The 20,515-nt window shown below is 40.7% G+C and overlaps 1 protein-coding gene across 1 annotated transcript in view; it reads left to right on the top strand.

The window, feature by feature from the left end:
• The window catches only part of LOC137650145 (prostamide/prostaglandin F synthase-like), a 39,018-nt gene that overhangs the window by 5,291 nt on the left and 13,212 nt on the right, over positions 1-20,515 (top strand). Inside the window, exons 2-4 of the mRNA XM_068383297.1 lie at positions 10,643-10,847; positions 16,750-16,865; positions 17,065-17,214. Of these exons, the coding sequence (XP_068239398.1) occupies positions 16,803-16,865; positions 17,065-17,214 (213 nt within the window). The 5' untranslated portion in view covers positions 10,643-10,847; positions 16,750-16,802. The remainder of the gene's footprint in view (positions 1-10,642; positions 10,848-16,749; positions 16,866-17,064; positions 17,215-20,515) is intronic.

The following is a 20,515-nucleotide window of genomic DNA, read 5'->3' as shown; positions in this document are numbered from 1 at the left end:
GTTCGTGATTGGTTAACGGAATAACAACAGTGTAGAGAGTAAATATGAATGAACTAGAAAGGGAAACTTGTCCAGAGCAAGTATTTATGTGAAATTTGGGCGTGACAAGGTAAAAACAAAATGTATAAAGAAAGTAATAGCAAGATAAAATGGAGTGTATAATAAATAATATTTAATGGGAATATAAAATGAGGTGACTTTATAAGATATCGGATAATAAAACGTGTAATTCGAGTGTCAAACGCATTACGTATACGTGGGTATTACCTAAAAGGAATGGTATAGCTGTACTGGATCAAGTAAAATACTTGAATAAACCGGGTGAAGTCGTATACTGTACTTAAATGTGGCGGGTAAAATGGGGAGGGGTTATAAGAGAAGGAGTAATCATATTGGTGGAGGAGGATGTTTATGCACAGGTGGGAGGAGTTTATGCGCAGAAGGTCGAAAACTGCTATGTACAAACGAACATCTAAGAAAGTAATGTACAGAGAAGAAAAGGCTTGTTTTATCATTGTATACCATTTTCCCAGTAAGTTTTCCCCACCCAAAACCCCAAGTTCACACTGGGGGTTCCCCATTATTGGCGGATATATATATATATATATGTATATATATGTATATATATATATATATATATATATATATATATATATATATATATATATATATATATATATATATATATATATATATATTTCTGAAACTATTCATTTGCAACAGGAACGAGTGTAATTTTCAAAGAGAACGGACCTTTTTCTATAGAAAAAAGTAGTCTTTTCCCTAGGTTACATTACCCTGTAATACAGTACAATAATACCAATGGCCCAACCTACTTTGCCAGCCACACCAACAGACACACCTCAAATTGGTGACATCCCTGACATTTCAGAGTCAAAGACTATCCAGCATCTCCTCTGAGCTAAAGGCTTTTTGTGAGGCACTGCACGGGAGATGTATAGATACCTCCGCAAATCCTGTATGACAGTATTCCAAGTAGAGTAGACCATCTGAGATTGGTGTTTTATTAGAGGTAATTCCTACACAACGAATTGCAGACTTCCTCGTCTATCTTCGCAGAAAGAGCTCCTCTCAGCCTCTGCATTGAAAGGTTATCACTCAGCCTTAGCTAGGTCTTTATGCTGATGAGCTTAGACCTTTCCTCCTCTAGGGAATTGTCGATGCTCATGAGGAGCTTGGAACAATCCTACCCCCCGAGAGAACCCGCATGTCACCAGAGTTCTTAGGGCTCTGAAGAAGGCTCCTTATGAACCAGTGAGGCAACCATCCGACTATGATCACAGGTGTAACACAGTTTTTCTGCTTTTTTGCTGCCCCTAGCTTCGGTGAAGTGAGTAGATGAGCTTCACAACATATCGCATTTTATTTGACATAGGGATGGAGGAAGGATTTTTTCCTTTGTCTTTAGGTTTGTCGCCAAAACTCAACCTTGCCATACACGATCCCAGGTACGATCCAGATGATTTACTTCTTTGCCCTGCAAGGGCACTAAGATACTACCTGAAGCGGACTTGACCCTTCAGACCACAGCTCCAAAATCTGTTTATCTACACAGGCAGGTGTAAGATCTCTATGAACACCATTTCCTTCTGGCTTTGAAAGATGATAAGGAGGGCACAAACCTAAGTAGCAAGAGACCCAGAAGAGCTTGTGTATGCTCACACTCACCAAGTTAGAGGATTGGGAGCAGCACTACCCTTCAGGAAGAATCTTTCAGTTGCCTAAGTCTTGAAAGCAAGTCTGGAAATGCCAGGCAACCTTTACAGCCAACTACTTGAGGGAATTTAACCACAAGTCCTTTCATACATTTTCCCTAGGACCAGTGGTAGCTGCTGAGCAGATTGGGAAGCATACCTAGCTTCCTCGCAGGACAAGAAGCATCTCATCTAAGATAGGCACTGCGATGTTAGTCTAGGATGAGAGTAAGAATGTCCAGTCTTTTTTTCTTGTCTTTCCCCTTTGACTTTGATGCAGGTAAGGTACCATACTGAGCAACTATTCTACTTAGTTTACGATAGAAATGTTCTTCCTTTCTTCCTTGTGAAGAGGGATCGTGGACAGAAATGTAAACCCATCTCTTTGAAATTAACGGTATTTCAAACACACATCCAGAGCTCACCCACATATCAAACGTTTGTTCGTTAACACGGGTAAGGTCAAATGGAGAGTGACGAAGAATACTATCTCTGCATGGATTCGGCAGGCCATTGATCGTGTCCTGATTTCTCCACAACACGATCTTAGACCCAGAGTTCATGACATTAAGGGTGTAAGCACATCCCTAACATTTAAACAAGACCTCTATCTGTTTCACAGGTTGTACTAGCAGGTGAACTAGTGGAGGTCTGGTGATGTCAGACCACCTTTACTGCACATTATTTGCAAGACGCAACCCACAGGAGCCTAGATACCTTCTCTCTGGGTCCTTTGGTGGCCACTCAACAAATGGTACAGTATAACTACCTCGGCACCTTACGGGACAAGTAGCAGTTAGTCGAGGGCAGACGTTACCTGATGTTAGTCTTGGATGAATGGATAGAATGAAGGGCTTTTCTTCCTTCATCTTCCCATCTCTTTAGGCACAGCACCTGGAGGTCTCTGCAAGCTTGTCTACCATTCAGTGCAGGAAAATATCATTTCCCTTGTGTCATCTGAAATATATATATTTTGCTATGTTCCCGTTCTCCTTGTTAGGAGGAGTTGGGTATTGTCTAGGTTAAGTCGGAAGTCATATTCAACAGGCTTTACTCTTACCTGGCCAAGTCACAGTGCTCAGTATGTGCTCATTCACCATGATTGTCAGGCCGTCAACTCCCCAGCCTAACAAATGGAGAGTTCATGAGGTGTCAGGGTGCCTTTCTCAGCTCAAGTTCCTAATGACAAATTTTGAAGTAATTTGGATTTTTCATAACTTTACTCATACTTGGCCCGACATTACCTGGCCCCCTATAAGTCGTGCCTGCAACCAAAAGTGAACGTACTGAATGAGTGTGTGAGGGAGATGTCTGGCCTACCCCATACTACCCTCACTAACTAGTGGAGGGTTGTTAACACCTTGTGTTCAAAGTTTATGGCTAGATTCCAACTACTTCGTAGCAAAGAGCTCAGGTTTGTATAGTTAGGAAAAATACAAATTTCTTCCAAATTTGTCATATTTTCATGTGTGCCTATTATTTGGACAAAATTTTCAGTGAAATTCTATGAGATGTCAGTAAGATTGAATAGGTGCATATAAATAATCAGTAAGATTAGATATAAATATTTTTGTGCCTTTTAACTGTAATAAAATTAGTTTTTAAATATTTAACTTAGCCGGTGAATATATAATAGCTGAGCCTCCGGCGGCTCGACAGAAAAAAACACACAAAAACTCGCGAGCGATCGCTATGAAGGTTGCGGGTGTGCCCACTAGCGCCAACTATCGGCCAGATACCGCATATACATGTAAACAGACCCAATTTTTTTCTGTCGGCCTTAACGACAAGACGTATCAATACTCGCTGTATAACCTGGAGTTTTCTCAACATATTTGGTGAAGTACTTCCTTTTGGTTTGAGCTTTCGCAGTGCAGGTGTTTTATCTTCAACTTAAATCTTGAACTCGTTTTTGGATAGATTTAATTTTTGATGACTTTGGATTGTTTTTTGGACTTTCTTTGACTTTTAAATGGCCGACCCTTCCCTTAGTACGGAAGTGTGTTTTAGGCTTTTAGCAATTATCTTATCACGTTATAAATTAATTATAGATTTTCCTCTATATATTTTATATCTCAACCGCCTTTATTAGGCCTCTTCGATTAGCTTTCCATTTATAATAAACATCAAGATAAATTTTTAATGATTTGTTTATATGCGACCTTTCCTATTCCTCCTCTAATCCGAGAGTAGGCGGTCCTATCTTGGAAACCGAAGTTAAACAACGTTGAGCCCTTTCAATCGTAAATAACTTTTACAGAGCAAATGATTTAAAACTTATTAAATTAATATTTTTTAGTAGATATTTTATGAAAGATTTTCTTTGAATAGTCTTCGTACTGTTTCAAAGATGAACTAACGTTTAGTTTATTTATGCTACGCAGTTTGCGCTCTATCGTTACGATAGAGAGAGAGAGAATCACGGTTTCACTTTGCAGAAAGAGTTAATCGATTCTGACGTTTTGTTCATTCTTCTTTCAAACTTAAATGTTTTAAATACTATTTTAAAGGAACTTGTTAATTGAAAAACCTTTCAGTTTTTTCCTTTGGTCAAATAACCTGTTTATTGACGAAAGATAAGTGGGCTCTTCTCTTCGGTGCGAAATCAAGAGAGAGAGAGAGAGAGAGAGAGAGAGAGAGAGAGAGAGAGAGAGAGAGAGAGAGAGAGAGAGAGAGAGAGAGAGAGAGAACGTTCCGATCTTTATTCTCGTCCCAAGCGAGTAACGTTGTTCTCGAGTCAGTTTTTTACTCTCGTCCCTAGTCTCTGTACGGGGAGAAAGGATAAAACGTTTTTAGTTTTTATTCTCGTCCCAAGGCACTGTACGGTGAGAGATTTAAAACGTAGTTTTGAATGAACTAGTGTTTAGTCTCCTTCCCAGCCACTGATCTTTTTATCTTAATATATGTTTACTATTTTTTGCTTGTATTAATGTGCTTACATTATACGACTGATTTTGCAATTATAACCTTTTGATGAGGGTAGAATTGCGTGCTTCAGGTAGAAATCAGTTTTATTCATACCTATTGTGAATTGTTGAAAAATTCGATTTCAGTGAAGTAAGTGCAAAACAGAAAATCGTAGTGATAAAGTGATAATTGCGCAAAGTGTTATCAGTGTTGCGACCGAAGGTTCGTCTGTTCGTGCCTGTCGTTCGCCTAGTCCGAGACCTCTTGCAAGCTCCCAAGCTCAGGGGAGAAGTAATGTCGTACGACTTATGGGTTCGAGAGGACTTGATCAGCGAACAGACGTTCCCTCTATGGTTTCAGGCGTGTCTCATCAACACCGCCCCTACCATAAGACGAGCGAGACGATTTTCTCCTCGTCATCCTAAGGCTTTTCGCATAAGAAACCGTGGAACAAGGTTTCGAGACCCTTTAAGCAAAAGTCAGTCCTTTCAGGACAGGTCCAGCGTCCTGATTTTAACCATTAGGACAGCTCTGACCCTATGCAGTCATCGGAAGACTGCTCGCCGCCTAAACAAAAGCGTAACACAGGCTCCGAGAGTCTTTTTGTAGGCTAGGTTTTGCAGTCACAGACGTTACCCTCGTCTCTTACCGCAACCATTCCCGTTGATCCTAAATGGGTTGTACGGCAAGACATGCAGAATAAGCTTGCCTCTCTTATGGAGGACTATTCTCTTGAGCAGGTTCACGATGATCCTCGCCGCTTAGCTGATCGAGATCTTGGCCGTCAGCCGCCCAAACGAGCCTTTGCTCGTCCTGTTGACATTGACGTTACAAAGTCACGTCAATCGTGTTTTGTAGAGCCTCACTCGATGCAGTCCCGTGTTGACTCTCAGCCGCTTGTGGACGTTCAGCCGCTGCCGCTTGCTCTTGTTGACGTTCAGGACGTTCACCAACCAGCATAGTTGACTTGTTTTGACGTTGAGCGTCAAGCACCGCAGTCAAGAGTTGTTTTGACTGCTCAGTCTAAGCAGTCAAGGCAGTCTCGAGTTGACGTCGAACGTCCTCCCGCACCTGTTGTTGTTACTGGTCAGTCCTTTAAGCAGTTACATGACATAGCGTCCTTGACTTATACTGTTGCTCCTTTGCGTGTGGACTCTGCTTGTCAAGCATTGCCACCACGGCAGGTCTCTCCCTTGCTTGAGACTCGGCTATTGTCGGACAAGGTTCCTTCAGATGAGGAAGTTGCTGATCCTCCTCCTACTGATATTCCCTTGAGGACTCTGTCAGACGGAGAGGAGCCTAAAGCTGCTCAGCCCTCTATGGACTTTAAATAAATCATGCTGATTTTTAAGGATCTTTGTCCGGATCTTTTTGTAACTGCTGCTCCTCGTTCGCCTAAACGTCAGAGTTTACACTAGGCCTAGCTACTTCGAAGCCGTTGTTTTATAAGCTAGTGCTCTCTCGCTCTTCTAAGAGAGCTTTACGTTTGCTAGGCGACTGGTTAATCACCAGGAGGAGTTTGGGGGAGACAGCCTTTGCTTTCCCTACTTTTAAGCTGGCTTATAGAGCGAGAGTCTGATATGACACGGGAGAAGTTCTCGGCTTGGGAGTTCCTGCCTCTGCCCAGATAGACTTCTCAAACCTCATAGACTCTCCCTGGCGCCTGGCCATGAGACGCTCCAAGATTTTATGGTCGACTTCAGAGCTAGACCATCTCCTGTTAGGAGTTTTTTTTCGAGCGTTTGAAGTTTTACTGTACAATTATGTCATGCATAAACTAGGCTTTCAGGGATGGCTCCAATGATCTGACAGCCACGTTCTCTGCAGGAACAAGTCCCTCAGGGATGGCTCCAATGATCTGGCAGCCATGTTCACTGCAGGAGTACGTAAGAGGCAAGTGCGCTCAATGTGTTCATTGTCAAGACAAACTTCACGATGAAGTCTACCAGGCTGTCTTGACAGCATTAATGGAAGGCGACTGGATGGTCTCTCTCAACCTTCAGGAGGCATACTTCCACATTCCTATACACCCGGATTCCCAACCGTTTCTGAGGTTTGTTTACAGGAATGTGGGGTACCAGTTTCGAGCCCTGTGCTTTGGCCTCAGTCCTGCTCCTCTCGTGTTTACGAGGCTCATGAGGAATGTGGCAAAATCCCCCCATCTATCGGGGATCCGAGCCTCCCTGTACTTGGACGACTGGCTTCTCAGAGCATCGTCCAGTCTTCGCTGTCTGCAGGATCTACATTGGACGTTGAGTCTGGCCAGGGAGTTGGGACTTTTGGTCAACCTAAAAGTCCCAACTGATCCCATCCCAGATTATTCTATATTTGGGGATGGAGATTCGCAGTCCAGTTTTTTCGGGCTTTTCCGTCTGCCACCCGAATAGAACAAGCCCTGCTCGAAGTCCAACTAATGCTGAAAAGAGAACGTTTGTTCAGTCAGGAATTGGAACAGTCTCGTAAGGACTCTCTCATCCCTGGAGCAGTTTGTCTCACTAGGGAGACTACACCTTCTGCCTCTCCGGTTCCATCTAGCCTCTCACTGGAACTAGGACAAGACGTTAGAGACGGTATCATTCCCAGTCTCCGAACCAGTAAAGGCATGTCTGAAATGGTGGGACAGCAATATCAGTCTGAGAGAGGGACTATCCCCAGCAGTCAAGAACCCAAACCACGTGTTGTTCTCAGACGCGTCGGATTTGGGTTGGGGTGCGACCCTGGACGGTCGGGAATGCTCGGGTCTGTGGACCTCAAGTCAGAAGAGCATGCACATCAACGGCAAGGAGCTATTAGCAGTCCACTTGGCCTTGATGATATTCGAAAGCTTCTTCGAAACTAAGTGGTAGAGGTCAACTCAGACAACACCACAGCTTTGGCGTACATCTCCAAGCAAGGAGGCACACACTCCTTCACGCTGCTCGAGATCGCAAGGGACCTTCTCTTATAGTCAAGAAATCGAGGCATCTCCCTGTTGACGAGATTCATCCAGGGGGACTTGAACGTCTTGGCAGACTGTCTCAGTCGGAGGGGTCAGGTGATACCCACGGAATGGACCCTCCACAAGGACGTGGGCAAGAGTCTTTGGGCTACTTGGGGTCAACCCACCATAGACCTCTTTGCCTCCTCGTTGACCAAAAGGTTACCAATCTATTGCTCTCCAGTCCTAGATACAGAAGCAATCCACATAGACGCGTTTCTACTGGATTGGTCTCTTCTGGACTTATATTTATTCCCACCATTCAAGATAGTCAACAAGGTACTGCAGAAGTTCGCCTCTCACGAAGGGACAAGGTTGGCGTTGGTTGCTACCCTCTGGCCCGCGAGAGAGTGGTTCACCGAGGTACTTCAATGGCTGGTAGACTTTCCAAGAAGTCTTCCTCTAAGGGTAGATCTGTTACGTCAGCCCCACGTAAAGAATGTCCATCAAAGCCTCCCCGCTCTTCGTCTGACTTCCTTCAGACTATCGAAAGACTCTCAAGAGCTCGAGGCTTTTCGAAGGAGGCAGCCAGTGCGATTGCAAGAGCGAGGAGAGCTTCTACCATTAGAGTATACCAGTCGAAGTGGGAAGTCTTTCGAGACTGGTGCAAGTCAGCATCTGTGTCCTCGTCCAGTACCTCTGTAGCCCAAATCGCAGATTTTCTTTTACATCTGAGAAAGGTTCGCTCCCTTTCAGCTCCCACGATTAAGGGCTACAGGAGCATGTTGGCTTTGGTCTTTCGACATAGAGGCTTAGATCTTTCCAACAATAAAGATCTCCAAGATCTCCTTAAGTCTTTCGAGACCTCTAAGGAACGTCGTTTGGCAACTCCTGGATGGAACTTAGACGTGGTCCTAAGGTTCCTCATGTCAGACAGGTTTGAGCCATTACTTCAGCCTCCCTGAAGGATCTCACCCTCAAGACACTTTTCCTAGTGTGCTTGGCTTCGGCTAAAAGGGTCAGTGAACTACTTCATGCCTTCAGTAAGAACATCGGCTTTTCTACAGAAAAAGCCACTTGTTCACTTCAACTTGGTTTCCTGGCCAAAAATGAACTGCCTTCTCGTCCTTGGCCTAAATCTTTTGATATTCCTTGCTTATCAGAGATCGTAGGCAACGAACTGGAAAGAGTATTATGTCCTGTTAGAGCTCTTAAGTTCTATTTAGCTAGTACTAAGTCATTACGAGGTAAATCTGAGGCATTATGGTGCTCAGTTAAGAAACCATCATTGCCTATGTCAAAGAATGCTTTGTCATATTTTATCAGATTTTTAATACGAGAAGCTCATTCTCACTTGAATGAGAAAGACCGATGTTTGCTTAAGGTTAAGACGCACGAAGTTAGAGCTATAGCAACCTCCGTGGCCTTCAAGCAAAATAAATCTCTGCAAAGTATTATGGACGCGACTTTTTGGAGAAGCAAGTCAGTGTTCGCGTCATTTTACTTAAAAGATGTCCAGACTCTTTACGAGGACTGCTACACACTGGGTCCATTCGTTGCAGCGAGTGCAGTAGTGGGTGAGGGTTCTACCACTACATTACCCTAATTCCAATATCCTTTTTAATCTGTCTCTTGAAATGTTTTTAATATTGTTTTTTGGGTTGTACGGAAGGCTAAGAAGCCTTTCGCATCCTGGTTGATTTGGCGGGTGGTCAAAGTCATTTCTTGAGAGCGCCCAGATTAGGGGTTTGATGAGGTCCTGTTGTATGGGTTGCAGCCCTTAATACTTCAGCTCCTGGGAGTCTTCCAGCATCCTAAGAGGATCGCTGGGATTCATGAGGAAGACAGACTAATAAGGCAGAGTAATCGTCTAAGTCAACTTCCTTACCAGGTACCTTTATATATTTGGGTTTTGTTATGATATAACTGTCAAAAACTCTAAGCATATACGCTGTAAACTTAATTAACTCTGGTCTCTACCCACCACCATGGGTGTGAATCAGCTATTATATATTCACCGGCTAAGTTAAATATTTAAAAATGATATTTTAATTATAAAATAAATTTTTGAATATACTTACCCGGTGAATATATAAATTAAAGGCCCCCTCTTCCTCCCCGATAGAGACCCAGCGGGATGAGAAAAATTGGGTCTGTTTACATGTATATGCGGTATCTGGCCAATAGTTGGCGCTAGTGGGCACACCCGCAACCTTCATAGCGATCGCTCGCGAGTTTTTGTGTGTTTTTTTCTGTCGAGCCGCCGGAGGCTCAGCTATTATATATTCACCGGGTAAGTATATTCAAAAATTTATTTTATAATTAAAATATCATTTTGAGTCTCAACATTAGTCACAATATATATCCCATATCAACTTGTTCTATACTGTATATAGAATTTCATATAGAAAGTTATATTCACCACTGACTACTAGTATTTACATCTTGGGGAGAAATTATTTGGGAATTCTTTGAGCTTACAATTATTTATACTATGATCCTCTCGAGGTTAGTCGAATCCATTTTCTTTAGCTTGCACCCAAGCAATTCTCTCACAGCTTCTGGGAGGTTACTTTGGTTTATGTGGATAGAGCTTCTGCAAGTAGCGAAATTCTTTAAAATTATAACACTCTAGTATGATCTTCATGGAGTGGTTGAAAAAATTGTATTTGTTATATAATGTTATACACTTAAATCATCACAATTGTTGAATAAAATTTTATTGTTTACTGGTATGCTATTACAATTTTAAGTGGGATAATACTCAACTGTGAAACAACCGCATCAGATTGCATAAACAAAAAATAAAAAAATACTTGATCTTCTGTATAATGTAGAGTAATCAGGTGTATGTATTGTCTTGGAAGAAAACTTATATGTCAAATTAAGGAGAGAGAAAAGTTAATGAAAAGAATATTTGATTTGCAGTCCTTTTGCTCTCTACATACATAAGCTGTTTTTTTTGTCAGAAATCTTGATGTTCATAGCAAACATAGTTAATTATTATTGAGTACTCAGAATGTGGTAAATGATAGGGTAAGTACATTTTATTATTGTACAAAATTTTGCAATGACTTGATTAATCAGTTTAAGTATATTTCAGGAAGTGAAGATGAACTCTTTCTGGGCTGAGCAACGCTGTGTGATTTTTTTCATGCGGCGGTTCGGATGACTTTACTGCCGAGTGGCATCCAAGGAGTTGAGTCTCCTTGTGCCACAACTTTCCGAGGCCAATGTCAGACTAATTGGTATTGGTTTAGAGGAATTAGGGGTGGAGGAATTTATCGAGGGCAAATTCTTTGAAGGAGGTAAGTTATATTACAGCAGGTTTAGTATTTTTTTTTTTTTTTTTTTGGTGTACAGTACAGTAATGTTCTTTTGGAGTATGCATATACTGTATCTGTATAGTAGTTATGGAGAGTGTAATTGTTTATGTTGATATGGTTTCAGCTATTGGTATATAGTAAGTGAGAGACAATTTTAAATGAATTATTACATCTTTGTGTGATGTATTTCATTCTGCTACTTACTCTTGTGTTTTTAGTTATTATAGTATGTACATACTTCATTAGAAAGTTAACTTTTGAATTTGTTTCTATGCATATACAAATCTTTTAACCTTCAGAATAGTTAATGTCTTCAGCAGAGTTGGAACAGTTGTTGAAATTGTTAACGAGGTATAACAATAGATGGTGAGCATGGGAGATTAGCCCCGGCCACACTCGTGTTGAAGACACTTCAGTTTTGCCTTCGATTCCAATGATTACAGATGTACTGTTGCATCTTATCCACAGGTTATTTAATCTTTTTCTCGTACTTTCAGTTTGAATGGTTGATTTGGCTTCTTGTTAATGATGGAAAGAAAACAGGAATTTTATAATCCGGGGAAAGGGTGAATGCTTCAATTGGTTCATGGCTAAACTAGCTGTAGCTCCACATTCTCTGCATATTTTTTAGGCGGTATGATTATTCGCAATCATCATCATGTGTCAAGTATAGATTGTGGCCTCCCATTCAGTGATGGGCATTCTTTGAGATGCAAAGAAGGCTAAGTTTTCTCCAGTGTCATTCTTGGTAATGTCCAAGACAGTGCCAAAGATATTGTTTAGTACTTTGGTCGTCCCATTTATTCTGCCAAGCACTGAAGCTTCTGGGTAAGCGCCTCTAGCTTGGTGCCTGGGAAGCTTCAGGAGCAGCTAGAACTCTGATCTACATCACTGAATTTTTCAGGGTTGGTAGAGTGTCGGGTTCTCCTCGTGATCACCACATATTAACCTGTGATGGAAGTTCTTGTAGACTGCCACTGACGAGCCTCTTGGAAACGTCTCTACCTGGCAATCCGTTGGACGGGAGTTTGAGACCTGCTCAAGCTCAATTGTATTTAGTAGTGCCTGAAACCTCATCATCCTTGTGAGTTCATTATGGGGTGTTTGGGGGAGCCTATAGGTCTACCTGCCAAGTCATTAGCATCCATTGCTTAGCCCTCCCTGATTCTAGCTTGATGCAGTGGGGTTTGGCCACTTATCATATGTATATATGGTCAGTCTGTAGGTCATTGTCCTATTCCTTGCCTCTGCCATCCATTCATGAGCGATCTTTGAAGCTTTATGAAAGGCTTGGCCTTCCATAGGTCTTGCAGGCTAGTCTTCTATGTTAGTTTTGAGGGATTTGGTAGCTAAAGCTACAGAGCAGTACTTAGCCCCCGTGCTCCCAGTGCAGTGCCAGTGATTCCAGTGGTGATTCTTGCACAGTTTCGGAGCCTTAGAAGGCTACTAAGTCAAACAAGCATCCCCTCCAATGAGAGTGCCAGTGACGAAGCTGGTGAAAAGGTGTATAAAGTTTTTGGAGCCAGTGAAACCTGTGTGTCACCCAGTGCTCATCACCCATGTGCATGTAGACCCTTACTGGTTATCACTGTACCTGTGACCTATAGGCCCTAGGCTCCGGTTGTCCTTGTGCCAGTAACCCAAGCCCCTCTGGTTTTACCCTCGACTTCTGTTTACAGCTCTTCCTCCTCCTCTGATTGTGTTTTGACATTTCTCCCTAATAAGAAAACAAAGAATTCCAGGAAGGCCAATTGTAAGAAGTCCCGTAGTGATTTGTTGCATTTAATATGGTCCCGTAGCGATTCATTGCATTTAATTTGGCTAATCATCCAAAAATAAAATTTGTCAGTAGAGTTAAACAACAGCTGAAACCTTCAATTTATGGCAGGTTAAACCTTTGATGGTAAAAGTCACAAATACAAGACCTAATACTAATAATTTCACTGTTTTATTGTCTGTTGAACTGTATGTGGAGAAAATAAGACTGTTCAGAAATGTGTAGTATTGTTGATTATTGATTTTATTACTGTGTGGAGGTGAGCTTATCCCTTTAGGGAGGTAAAGTTATACCTTAAACTCTTTATGATGTTCTTATTCATGGTAAATTTCTTTGCACTCGTATAGTTTTAAGTTTTCAGCATTGGTTCATCTGTACCAGATCTACCACCTTGCATACATCTGTCATCCAGCACTTCTTAGAAAATATTACAGCATAAACATTATTTACTATTTCTCTTTGGAGATTGCTGATTCCCAACCCTCTTATTTGCCGAAGATAGGTTTAATTTGTTTGCATTTTTTTCTCCAATAAGAGCTGTTTGTAAACCAGTCTTCTTAGAATACAATACTGTATGTGAAATATGACCCAATTATATTTTACTACCCTTAAAGAGCTTATTGTGTCCCAATTTTTGTGTAGAACATTTATGAAGAGAGGTAGGCCAGTTATTTTCTTAGGCAAGAGGTTTATCATGGAGAACTGAATATTGATAAGAATTCCATAGATTATAGAAAATTTCAGTTGCTCTTTATAAAGTGAATGGGGCTTCTGCAGTGAGTTATCTTTTTTAATTTTTTTCCCTATTCTTTACTGGAGATGTTTGTTTATAGCCTAGCAAACCCATTTATTGTTCTACAGGAAGGGGAATAGGTTCTACTAGGAATGATGATAATGGTTCCTTGTGAAATGACACAACAGGGAATTGAAACTCTTTAAGAAAAGGACCAATAGAATACTTTGCTAGGCAGATGTCCTTTAAAGTTGAATCTCACCCCACCCTTGGTTTTGGTGCTTTTATAAGCCCTTAAAGCAACCTTTAGAAAGGTTTCTACTTGAAAAAGATGTTCCTTACACTCAATCATCACTGAAGTAATATCAAGATGACAAAAATTATGTTCTTCATAGTTAAAAAGCATAATACTGTACATTACGGTGTTCTGTTATTTCTGAATAGGTTGTTCCTAATACTGTATACCCTGTAAATGTAATTTATTTGGTGCGAGTTCAAGTATCCTTATAGCTGCAAGGGAACATGAGCCCTATCTTCTCTTGGCCATTGAGTTAGTAACCCCTGTTACAAATGAAATAATCAAAGTTTTAAATTCATCTTTCTTCTATATTTAGAAATTGAGAAGTTCATTGAATCTAAATTTGAACCCCACTGAATTGATTCTCAATTTGGTTGAAGTGACTAATGTTAACATACTAGTAGTTAATTCCAGTATCATGAACTCCTTTTTTTGCTTTTATTTTTTATTCTAGCATATGAGGAGGTGATGTATTTTATATTACCCATACAAAATGGTACTACAGTTTACTGGAAACTTATCCTTTCCAGCCACCATGATTTGTAAAGGTCTGTGATCTGGAGATAGTCAATATAAGAAAATATGAAACATGGAATGAAGCTCTGCTCTGTCTTTAAGTCTTATTTATTGTTTACCAATGGAGTACGTAACCAATGCAGCTTTTTTGCCTTGTTTTATCTTCACCAGATTTGTATGTTGAGTAGAGTAATAAAGTTCATTTGATTACTTGCCACCAAATTTATTTTTTATTTTTGTATTGCCATTGATAAATCCCTTTTCAAATTTACTCATAGTTAGTTAAAATCTTACTTTTTATCCAAAGGGATGACAAGAATATTTTTTATATTTGGAAATGATAATGGATTTTGATAAGTTATTTGAGGTATTCTTCAAGCACAAGGGCATCCATAAATATTCATGGACTTCACCATTGGCAATTACAAAAATCAAATAGATCACATAGCTATTAATAAAGAGAGAAGGAGGACTCTGAGAAATGTAAGAAGCTATAGATGAGCAGATATTGGTAGTGATCACAAGCTCCCCATTGCCACACTGAAATTAAAACTGAAAGCACCCAACAGAAAAGTAGATGGAATACCCAGGTTTGATGCAAGTACACTAGGCTTCTAGAAGATAAGCAAAGAGAAACCTTTGCCATTGAATGTATGAATCGATTTGCAGTCTTAGAGAATTTAAGAGACGAAGAGCAGATGATTAATGAAGAATGGTGTGAAATTAAGAACATATCAGTCGGTTGGTAATTAATTTTTGGGACACGCAGTTACGAGGAGAAAACCACGGACATCAAATAATACTTAGGATACTATAAAAAGGAGACAAAAACAGAAATTGATTGTTGAAAGTTTCTGAGGATGTAATGAAAATTACAAGGTAGAACATTCTAAGTACTCCAGTATTGATAGTGAGGTAAAAAAAAAAAAAAGCCACGAATGACTGGAGAGAATATTTAAGACAGGAAAGCAGATGAGGCTGACAAAGCTATGAATTCAGGGAGTGGCTATGGTGTAAGAATAGTCCATAGAATGATTAATGAAATTTCTACTGGAGCAAAAAAGAAGCATATACCCATCAAAAAGAGAGATGGATCTGTTATAACACAACAGGAGATGAAGAAAGATAATGTTGGATGGAACACTTCAGCGAGGTCATGAATATGAGATATGATTGATATACCTGGATGTACCCATGAATGAATTCAATGTGTTCGAAGTTAAAGCTATCATTAAAAAAACTGAAAAGATGGAAAGCCCCTGGATACGATGGAATAACTGCTGAGATGATTTTGGCCTAAAATGAAGTGACCCCAAGAATACTTGCAAGATTATTTTGTAGAATGTGGCATGAAAAGGCAAAACCTTATGAATGGGAGCTTGGATTGTTGGTGAAAGTGGCAAAAAAAGATCTGACTGATTGTAATAATTACAGAGGCATCATACGTCAGTCATCATGAAAATATATAGCATACTCATTCTAAAGAGACTAGAGAGAGAGATTGATGAAAAGATGAGAGATGAATAAGCAGGATTTCGAAAAGGTAGAAGTTGTACTGACCAAATTTTCATTTTAAGATGTTGTACAGCAATGAGTAGAATATAGAAATCCACTTTTGATGGCATTTGTTGACTATGAAAAAGCCTTTGATGGAATATGCAATCTAAGATGAAATATCATTGAAAGGCGAAAGGATTAATGAGGTGGAATAATTTACATATTTGGGAACTATGATCTCTAATATTGTACAGGGTCTTTAGAATTGGAGTTTACTGAAAGATTGAAAAATGTAAATCAGACAATGGCTAGGTTAAGTAAAATTTGGAAATTAAATCGCCTGAAATTACATAAAAATCAGGCTATACATCAGCGTGAAGTAGATGGTGAATGGAGAAGTATTAATTTAAAAGCTCAAGATAGACGACTGGTGAAAGGCTCTTTGCGTCAATAGGCGTAGGAAGAGATAATGATGATTTTGCTTTGTAAATGGATTATCATATCAGTGTTCAGAAAAAGTTGAAAGGTTAGTTTTGTTGAAAAAAAATAGAATTTGTATCTACATACTGTATGTAATTTTATTACAGTAGTACCATTATTATAAACTACTGTATGTTTACATTATTGAGTTTGCTTTTATCTCCTCTGTGTCTACAGTATTTTACTTTTTTTGTGTAAAAATTTACCATAAGTAGTATACTGTATGTGGTAAGCCCTAAAATTCATCAAGGTTATTGCACAGTACAGTAGTCTGCTCCTAGTAAGCTTTGGAATGGCTTAGTTTTGCTTTTTAAAGTATTCCTTACTTTTGTTAAGTGATTTTTTATTATGGCATCATTTACTTATGCCATGCTCCATATCAATGTTATAAAATTAAGTATTCTGCCTAATAGGATTTGTTAAGTAGGGAGTCTTCATAATATACTAATGCTTCTTCAATGTGTCTTTACTTCAAATTGGTTAGTGAGTTTTGACTTACAGCTTATATGATGGTCTTATTTTGTGGAGTTTTGTTTTATGTTAACCGTAGAAATTTGAATTAATCTTTATCTTGTATTTTCAGAGTTATACATTGATATTGACAAAAAGAGTTTCAAAGCATTAGAATTCAAGAGAATGGGAGTTCTTAATCTAATTCCGGCACTTTTTTCAAAAATTTCAAGAGCAGTGATAAAAAAGGTATGGGATTTATTTTGTAATAATAAATTTCTCAGTTACAGTAATTTCTTATGAAATGTGATAATTATTAAGCCATCCCTCTAAATGTTTGACAATAGCTTTTCTTTTTGGCCGTAACATTAGTACTGAACAGTATTCAATTTGTTTATGATGTATGATTCGCTATAGGAAGATGACAGATTTGAATTTCAATTAACAGGGAAAGGAATGGGGAATTGGAGGCAATATGCACGGAGATGGATTCCAGAACGGAGGACTGATTGTTGTTGAAGCTAAGGGAGAAAAGATATTGTATGAATTCAAACAGGATAACCCAGCTGATCATGCACCAAATTCTGCCATTTTAGAGGTAAGATAGATAATACCTTAATGTGCTAAAAAAGACTTGGATGATGTAAGTTTTAAGTAAACGTACATTTAAACTAGGTTTGTTCCTAGATGAATAAAAATCATCGTCCTTTAATGGGAGTATGACTTTTAACGGTAAATATAGTTGCCTGTCGGGTGGAGCAACCCTCACTTTGACTTTGATCTCTGGACATTACTGACCCACTTCTTGGTGTCCCAGTCTGGCTGTTTTAATCTTTTTCTTTCAGATTGAGTAAATGCTCTGGCTCACAGTTATGTTCGAAGGATATTTATGGAGAAAGTCAAGGATATGCAGTGTCTTAATAACTGTAATTGTGCCAGTGTTTTTGTGTGCTACATGTCGGTATGTAACATAGTTGTTCCTGTTTGGCGGCACGTCTTATGCTATTCTGTTCCGCGATAATGAGCATGACAATGTGAACTAAGGAGTTGGTTTTCTTTAGATTCTTTCCTTCAGTGTCTTCCTAACCCCAGAAAGACACTAATGATGCATCTCCTGATTGTGCTGCTGTGGCTTGTTTCCCCACAAGATTGTTGTCATTGACCTGCACGATTATCATATAAGACGAACTTCAAGTTCTTCCTTCTCCTCTGCCTCATCTTCATTGGTGTCTTTGCTGAAAATTCTAGAAGGACATTTAGATATCCAAAAAGACCGATCGATACGAATCACGTACGTGTGATTCCTATACTTTCTCTCCCTCTTGTACAGAACTTAGATCACACATAGGCGGTCCTCTGGAGCACCAGGAATTCTTACGGCTTCCACCTTCCAGTTCGGCTCCTGGTGCTTGTGAAAAGAGCACATCTGCTCACGAATCACGCCTGTTGTCGCGCAAAACTCTCGATTTTGCATGTGAATCTTGCGATTTCTTGTGCAAATCGCCGATTTCCACAAGCGATTCGCCACTAGAATTACCAGAATCGCAAACAAGTGCAGTCCCAACACCTCCACCTCCAACTATTTCCTCCTCTAGCGGGGAGGCTGATACCCTTCCCAGAAGGGTTCAAGGAGCCTTCTAATAAGTACTCTAACGTGCCTATTAGTCCTGATTGCCCTCTTCGTTTGTCAAAAGAGCTCAAAAGAGCATCTCCCGTTGCCTCAGAGGCTATCTCTTATGCTGTCTCAGGCTCCTTCTAAGATTCCTCTTAGACGAAGTTCTCCCCCTCCTGGATTCTCTAAGGAAACCCAGGACTTCTCGAAGGGTGATGAACTTCCTTTTTGGGGTAGTACCTTTCTGTCACACAGGATTGTAAATACAGGAGAGGGGGTTTCCAGCCCCCTGGTCCCATCCCTTTTAGTCACCTCTTACAACACACAAGGAAGTCCAATTGTTTTTATGCCCCCACGGCTACTCTCCAAAATTGGGGGAAGTGCCTTGGTATATGTATGTATGTACCTTTCTGTCACCCTTCCAGAAGTCCATAGGTGTGGCTCTCCCACTGCCACACCCCAGACTGTCCCAGTCAGGGCTACTCCACGGATTCCCTTAAGAGTCCGATTTGAGTTTGTTACATAGCAGTTCAAATCCTAGAAGGAGATCCTCGTCAGACAAGGTACGATGATCCTCCCCATTTCGATCTAGTGCCGAGGTGCCTCCAGCTGTAGATCGTTCTCTCGAGATTCTTCCCTTAACTCCTGTTAAGGATAAGGATTTCTTGACGAAACGACAGAAGAGGAAGATGAGAGGCGTCACTCCACCTCACGCTGATCTCATCCACCCTCGGATGAGCCGGGATATCGGCTCACCCAGGGAGATCACTGTCCATCCCTTCAACCTTAAGAAAATTGAGGTGATTCCTCCGGACCAACGTCCAGTATCCTTACCACTCACAGAGGAAGAGCCTTTGGCCCCCGTAGCTAAGGCTTCTACAACTGGCATTTCGAAACTTTTGCAAGTTCCTCCCGACATCATCTTGGAGAAACACTTTCCTGTGCGAAGGGAGTCCAAGGACACTAAGACAAGACCCAAGAACGCCAAGGCAAGGGAAGCCCGTATGACAGAAGCAGACAGGAGGTCCCCTGTGGCAGGTCCCTCTCGCAACCCAGTCGACAACTTAGACCTACTCTAAGCTCATGGTAGATGATACCAATGACACTGATGACGAATATCTCTTGAGGGCAGCTTGTCCAAACCTTTCCTCAAAACAAGAGAGAAAAGAGTCGGAGCACACCTTTTGGCAGGTCCTTTTTTGGATGAGGGCCATGGCCATCAATAAGCTGTCTAATCCTGGTACCACCACCTAGGAAGGGAAAGAGATAGCTCTTGATGAGATCTTTGGAACTCAGAGTCCTCCTAAGACCAGCGCAGCTTTGCCCTGGTCTAAAGACCTGACAGTCGCCATAAGGGAAGCTATCTCCCAGATAGGTAGTAGGTTGGCCAGGGCACCAGCCGCCCGTTTAGATACTACCGCTAGAGGGTTATGGGGTCCTTTGACTGGTTAGACAGTACTACATTGGATCCTTCTCTCTGGTTACGGTTCTTTCCCTTTGCCTACTCATACACCGAATAGTCTGGCCTATTCTTTACAGATTCTCCTCTGTCCTCATAAACCTGACAACACTGAGATTACCAAACAATTCTTCATCACCCAAGAGGTTAACTACTGCACTATAATTGGCCAGTGGCTACTTTCCTCTTGGTAAGGGTAGAGGAGACTCTTTAGCTATGGTAAGCAGCTCTTCTAAGAGGACACTCCAAAATTAAACCATTGTTCTCTAGTCTTGGGTAGTGCCATAGCCTCTGTACGATGGTCTTCCACGGTCTTGGGTTAGAGTTCTCTTGCTCTAGGGTACACTCGGGCACACTATTTATCTAATTTCTCTTCCTCTTGTTTTGTTAAATTATTTTAAGTTTATATATGAAATATTTATTTCAATGTTGCTAGCTGTTCTTAAAATATTTAATTTTTCCATGTTTCCTTTCCTCACTGGGCTATTTTCCCTGTTGGGGCCCCCGGGCTTATAGCATCCTGCTTTTTCAACTAGGGTTGTAGCTTAGCAATTAATAATACTTCATGTACACACTGGATCTCAAGGACGCCTACTTCCAGATCCCAACCCATCTGTCCTCCAGGAAGTATCTCGGATTCATACATGAAGACAAGATATCAGTTCAAGGTTCTCTGTTTCGGTCTTGTGACACCATCTCAGGTCTTTACCAGAGTGTTCGCCTTAATTTTGTCTTGGGCTCACAAGAATGGCATTTGTCTCCTCAGATATCTCGACAATTGGCTGGTTCTAGCAGACTCGGAGATAACCCTTCATCACCGAGACAAGC

This window comes from Palaemon carinicauda, chromosome 11 (assembly GCF_036898095.1).
Source record: "Palaemon carinicauda isolate YSFRI2023 chromosome 11, ASM3689809v2, whole genome shotgun sequence".
Lineage (NCBI taxonomy): Eukaryota > Metazoa > Arthropoda > Malacostraca > Decapoda > Palaemonidae > Palaemon > Palaemon carinicauda.
This window is presented reverse-complemented; position numbering and strand designations above follow the sequence as displayed.